Genomic DNA, 6654 nt, shown 5'->3' on the forward strand with positions numbered 1-6654 from the left:
CGTAGGTGACTGGCACGTATACTACTCGGACACGTACACGACATGGAAAGCGTATAGGAAGCCGTGGACTTCTCAATTTTTTGTGCGAACGTTCATTTCATAAGAGCATTTCCAACAGCCGCGCTAAGCGCCACGTGCAAAAAACCTGTTTACCGCGCGCGCTGCGGCTGGTTTTGCGCGCCCGCCTGCGCTCCAGCAGCCGCGCTATAATGCAGCGCGTGCCGCTCCAGCAAAGCGCAAAAATACAGCGCGCGCGACTCGCCGGGCATTTTGCATATATGATATTTTGGACAAAAATGAACATATGAAATTTGACACAAACAAGTTGATGAATAAAAGTTCATGCCCACAAGTTCAAAATCATGCCCACAAGTTCATCCAACCAAGTTCAAATGCAAACTAAAGTTCAAGACATGAAAGACACATCAATCTTCATCTTCCTCGTCTTCGTCCTCGTCCTCATCTTCCGAAGACGACTCTTCCGCCTCCGAAGATGAATCTTCCTCCCTCTCCTCATCACGCACCGCATCATGTGAGGCTCCGACGGTGTTGGCAAGATTTTCAACGGCATCTTCATGGGAATGTGTGTGAGAAGGCACATCGAAAGATATTGCACCCATGGCGGCCGGAGGTGCACCCATGCCTCCCATGAGAGAAGCAAAACTTATGCCTCCCATGGCGGCCATAGCGTCGGAGGGTGCTCCAAAGCCACCCATGCCTCCCATGGCGGCCGGAGGTGCACCCATGCCTCCCATGGCGGCGGCGGCAGGGGGGTCGCCGCTGTGCAGCGAGGTGAGCGGGGCGCCGGTGTGCGCGTCCATGGGTGGGTGGCAGGGCGCCGCGCCGGCGCGCGCGGGGCGTAGGACGAGGAGAGGAGAGAGTGCGGCGCGAGCGCTCGAGTGTGCCGCGCGCTGTAGCTGGCGCCCGAAATACGCCGCGCGGGTAAGTGTTTTCAACCGCGTGCCCAACCCGTTATAGCGCGCGCGCCGTTTTTGCGCGCCCGCTGGAGCGACCCGCCGCGTTGCGCGCGCGCTAAAACGGCCTAATTTGCTGCGTGACGCTAGTTTAGCGCGGCTGTTGGAGATGCTCTAAGCTATTTTTCGTGCGCGACCCGGTTATGCACCGTTGGATCCGCCGCATGGCTGCAGCAGATGTGCTCGTGATGATCTCGTGCTGCTGCCATGATGATGTGACTGACGCTTATTCCTAAGTAGCAGTAATCTAAACGGTCTTATATTTGTTTACAGGTAGAGTATTTATTAGGATCCAACACATTAGACAGTACCTTTTTTTTGAGTGAATTTCATTTTTACCTATAAATTCATGTTTTTGACAGATATAACACCCGGGTTTTTTTCCGGCACACACAAGAGTTTTGTGTGTTGATTCATTAGGACTGGAAAGATGTACAATAATTAGTTTACAGAAAGATTGGAAAGACAGTACCCCATTTAGTGAAAATTCTCAATTTATACAGAATTTAGGCAAGGTTTGTGATACACTCTACTCCATGTTTTCTCAAAATTTGGTGTTGACTATACGTGCCGCGTACATGGTTTTATTTTTTTCTCTGGTTTTTGGATTTTTCTTGCACAGGGAAAAAAAGAACCGAACCAAACCACTGCGACAAAAAAAGAAGCCCCGCGGCAAGGGCTTGGGGGTGGAGTGAAATTGGGCTTCCTTGTCCATAACTTTCAAGGTGGTATGAAAAAAGGATATTATAAATGAATGGCAAACCTAGAAAACTATGTTTCCTGTTAAGTACAACAACCTATGTTTCCTGTTGAGTGGGAACACCAGTACGGTGCACAAACTAGAAGAAGTGATGGGCAAGGATCAATGAATATTAATCTTGTTTGGGACTTTTTTTTTGAAGAAGATGACCCCCAACATGTACATCAGAACGATGCATGCAATCATATATTATTAATAATGTAAAATTCAGCAACCAAATAACCTTGACCCGGAAATAAAATGGAAAACAAATCTTGTGGCCGTATACCTCGCGACAGTAACTCCCCAGATAGCCACTAACCCTATGTTAAGTAAGATAAAAGTATTTGCCTAGCGTGCTTTGCATGGGATTGTCCATGGTATGGCAGTACTAGCAAATCGACATATTAAGGTACACCTGCAATGTCCTGTGTGAGCAAGTAGCAGAAGATATACGCCATTTGATGTTCACATGTAGAAGGGCAAAACAAATGTGGACAGAACAGGGAATGCAACCGTTAACAGAAGAAGTGATTGATTAATATTGACAGGTCAGGAGTGTTATTCTTGAGGAGCTTCTCACACAGCCAGCGAGCCATCCTCCCGTGCTTGGCCGATTGGGCCTCAGGGAGTCTTTGGTCATTGGCGCATGGTATACTTGGTGGCAACTGAGAGAGTTTGCGAAGGGAGAAAAAGTCCGTAATCCTATAAGTACTGCATTCGTTATCTAGGCAATCACAATTAAGTTCAGTCGAGCCACTAATCTGAAGGAACCAGAGAAGGTGTTGTGAAAGAAACCTCCAGGTAAATCGCAGAAGCTAAACATCGATGCAGCTTTTTTTGAGAAGGGTGCGACGGCTGTTGTTCTCCGAAACAGTCGTGGCGAGGCTGTGGCGGGGGCGTCGTGGCTGCTAAATCATCTCCATGACACGACAACAGCAGAGGCGATCACACTTCAGCGAGGGCTGGAACAGTTGGAAGACCTTGGATGTCAACTGGTGATTGTTGAATCAGATTCGCTGGAAATTATTCAAGCTTGCAATGGTGTTATTGAAATCTAGAGCCCTTACTCTGTTATTTTGATGGATTGCTTTCAAAAGGCTCTTCGTATCGGTGTCGGTTTCTTTCACGCATTGTTTTGATTCGAACTCTACTTTTGTTTAGGACGGTGATCCCCCGTTTTTTAATTTCCGGTCATTATGGATGATGTAACTTTGATTTCAGTTAATAAAGTGCACCAAGTAGCTTTCTCTCCTAAGAAACACTGATCTTAATTCAATCGTTAAATATGAATTCAAACATGGAAGTAACATAGTAAAACACAGTGGTTTAAAGATAGTAGACGTCTACAGGGCTATACTATACATGGTATGCATGGGTTGAACACATGGCAGTACTACAAACTATTGCTTGGGTTCCATGCTGCGCGTCCGGCGCCTCGACACGAAGTAGCGCACCACCAGAGTGACAATGGCGGCTGTGGCTGCCACGGACCCGAGCACCGCGATGAGTATCACCCACCATGACGTTCTCTTCTTGCCGCCGGCGTCTAACCTGTCCACCGTCAGGTCCCAGTCACGGACGCCGAGGAAGACATCGCGGACCGTGGCGGCGAAGAACCCAACCATCGCGGTCTGCGTGGTGCGCCGGCCGGCGAGAGAGAGCCGCGCGTCGATGAGGGCTCCGGGCGGCCTCGGCTCCCCGCCAGCCGCGACGTACACGCGCAGGACGTGCGCGGCGGTGTCGTACTCGACCCACACGGCCACGGCGCGGCGGCCGTTGGGCGTGACGGTGCCGTTGAGGCCGACGTACGGGGACTCCGGCTCGTACGACCTCACCGCGCCGACCTCGACCGCGGCGAGGCCGCTGGCCGTGGCGTTGGCGTCGGGCACGGCGTCGGCCGAGCCGTTGGCGCCGCGGAGGCGCGTCCGGCTGTTGAACAGCGGGAACCTGTCGAGGAGGAGCACGAAGGAGACGGGGGTGGCGGAGCTCTCCACCGTGAAGCTCGTGTTGAAGGACGCCTCGCGCGCAGGCAGCAGCCCACCGCCCGCGCCCGCGCGCCAGACGTCGACCGTGTCCGGGAGGAGCAGGAAGCCCTCGGACACGTTGATGCTGGCCGCGGTGGAGTCGATCTCGGGCTGGAAGAGCAGCGCCGCCGGCCCGACCACGGTCGTGTTCGTGGCGGCAACCAGGCTGGCCGTCGTGGTGGCGTTGAAGACGGGGAAGCTGTAGGACTCGACGCCTGCCACCGCCGCCATGATCGTCGCCGCCATGAAGAGCAGCAGTATTAGAGCTAGACCCACGAGCTTACCAGAAGACGCCATTAGCTATGTTGATCGGGTATTAGTCGGATACACAGACATTTGTCACGAGATTCGGAGGGGTTTTATAGGCTGACAAAGCCGAGAAAATGAATGACGGGGTGTGGTGGTCAAACATGGGGAGGAAACGTCGACGAATTTTACTGCATGCGTGCCCTTGGGGACTGAATGGGAAAAGTCTGAATAAAACCTTGAACTCGTACTTCCCGTCGAAATTGAACCCTTACCTTTTAATCCCTAAAATCAGTACACCGTACTCATTAATCTCAGTCAATCCTAACCTTGCAAAATTCTAGACTAGTTTGGTGCACTAGAAAAACGCAATCCCCACCAGGATCATCCTCTTCTCTCACTAACTTGGTGGAGCTACAGTCAGATCCATCAATCTGCATCTGCATGACGCGCGCACACACAATGAAACGACGTGGCAGCTCCGGGAGTGGTTGTGCGACGGCAGATGAGGGGCTTGCCGGCCAGTGGCGTGCAGCCCTGGGAAAGATCTTTACCTAGCTGATTGAGCGCACGAGAGCTTGCAGAGCGCAGCTTCACGGAGAGGAAATGAGGAAGACGACAACAATGGCGGCGGTGCTTGATCGAGCGAGTGGCTGGTGTCGTCGTAGTAGCTAGCCCGACATGCTAACGACGATGGTGGGTGGAGCACGAGAAACGCGAGATCCACATGGACATAGCCGTCCGTAGCGTACGCACGCGTCCAGGCTAGGCAGTGTCCCCGCGGGGCGTGAGTGTTCCACCGAGTTGTGCTACTCCAGAAGCCCAGATCGACCAAGCATCTAGTGGATAGTAGTTTGCTGCACGTGGAAAAGCTAGCTAGCCTCAAGGATCCATCGGGTGCTTTCTCTACACTTGCGTACGTGCATATTCAAGTTCGACCAATCGATCAACCATTCGTCAGTTCAGTAGTTAGGATCTTGGGGCAGGCCATGACAAAGCCTAGGAAGTTGAGCGCGGGCCGGCGGCCTAGGCGCCCCACAGCGCCAATGAGGCGACGCCACACACGGCGGCAGCCATCTCCGGCGTCTAGTACGATCAAAGCTCCCAGACCTCTCCCTGCCCCTTCAATTCTGGCTGGCCATCTCGCTTCTTTTTCTTATCGCAGACGTTTCAACAAAGGAGAGAACGACAGGGAGGAAGAGGTAGAGGAGAGGGATGGATATGACATGCGGACCCGTATTGTCGGTGAGAGTAGCAGGTGAACCCAGTTGGGATTGCCTTTTTTCCAATGTGCCAAACAGGTTGAAAGTCGATATTAACCGGGATTGACAAGTATAGGGTGCCGATTTCAGGGATTAGAAGGTGAGGGTTTAATTTCGACAGGGCATACGAGTTAAAGGTTTTTTTCAAACTTTACTCGGACTGAAAACCCGCAAACTTACTAGTAGCTAGGATTAGTACTATAGCAACTTATATTAACATAAAAATGGATTAGAAGCGTACTTAGTGGAACCTGGCCAGATGCTGGAAGTCGTATGGAAAAGGTAGCACTTGCTAATTAGCAAGTGTCACGTGATCAATTAACAATAAACAAGATTAGTTGCTTTGTTGGAGTAATGTGTTACGGGTAGGCCAACCCAAGGCCCATAACCTTTTAAGACATCGAGGCAGGCAGCGCCCCTCAAGACCACAGGGCGAAGAGCCGCCTCCTGGGGAGTCTACGGCAAGGCGGCCGACTGCCCGCTCACGGCCGAGTCCCAGGGGCGACTTCCAGAGGAGCCGGCTTTGGGGAGTCGGCCGGCGACTCCAACAAACCGTGACCTCATCGAGGGGGACGGGGAAGGGGCGTGGCTACAATGAAGCCCACTCCCCGCCCCTTACCAAGGGCAGGCATGGCTACAGCGCGCCGTACTAGGGAAGATCTCCTTGCGGCGTGGCACTGTTGCCCAGCCGGCCCTGACATCAGCATCACTGTATCTGGTCCTGCGCCCACGACGACTTGTCTGTACGGCCTGGAGGCAGCGTGGCCCACCAGTCAGCGAGACCTCGGGAGACGGTGGGAGAACCGCCAGTCGGACCCGTCGGGAGTCGGCCCGGGGGAGTCGGCTGAGCCCTCCCCCGGGGCCCACGCGCCATTAATCAAGAAGAGATGGGGAGTGGCCACAGTGATCGCCCGCCAGGCGGCGGGGCTGTTGCCAGGACCCCATGATCGAGCTTGCGTCATCAGGAGCACAGCTACAGTAATCAGCAGCCGGCGAGACCCGCCCGCGGCGGACGCGGCCTGTCGGCTCCGTACCAGACCAGTCGGCGGGGCCCACCATTCGGCGGGCCCCAGCGGTCGGCGGAGAAGCCGGAGGTCGGAGGCACTTACGGCTGGGCCCGCGCCCAGTCGAATTACCATTGTACCCCTGGGGGTAGGCCTATATAAACCCCCCAGGGCACCCATGCAAAGGGTTGGATTCCAGTAGTTCTATACCACACCAGATAGAGGAAGAGAGCTAGCCTTGCCCTCTCCTACCACCAGACACGGCTCAAGAAGCAACTGTGTAAACACTTGACCGTAGTGATCATGCGGAGACCCCGCAGAGCAGCAGTAGGGGTATTATCTCCCCGGAGAGCCCCGAAGCTGGGTAAGATTCGCCGGCGTGCATGTCTTCGCCTCATCCCG

The 6654-nt window shown here is 53.6% G+C and overlaps 1 protein-coding gene across 1 annotated transcript; it reads right to left on the minus strand.

The window, feature by feature from the left end:
• Window positions 1–3116: 3116 nt before the first annotated feature.
• LOC123056742 (uncharacterized) lies at window positions 3117–4037 on the minus strand. The gene has a single exon (XM_044480027.1). The coding sequence runs from the start codon at window positions 4035–4037 to the stop codon at window positions 3117–3119; it is 921 nt and encodes a 306-aa protein (XP_044335962.1).
• Between the last annotated feature and the right edge of the window lie 2617 nt (window positions 4038–6654).

This window comes from Triticum aestivum, chromosome 3A (genome assembly GCF_018294505.1).
Source record: "Triticum aestivum cultivar Chinese Spring chromosome 3A, IWGSC CS RefSeq v2.1, whole genome shotgun sequence".
Taxonomy (NCBI): domain Eukaryota; kingdom Viridiplantae; phylum Streptophyta; class Magnoliopsida; order Poales; family Poaceae; genus Triticum; species Triticum aestivum.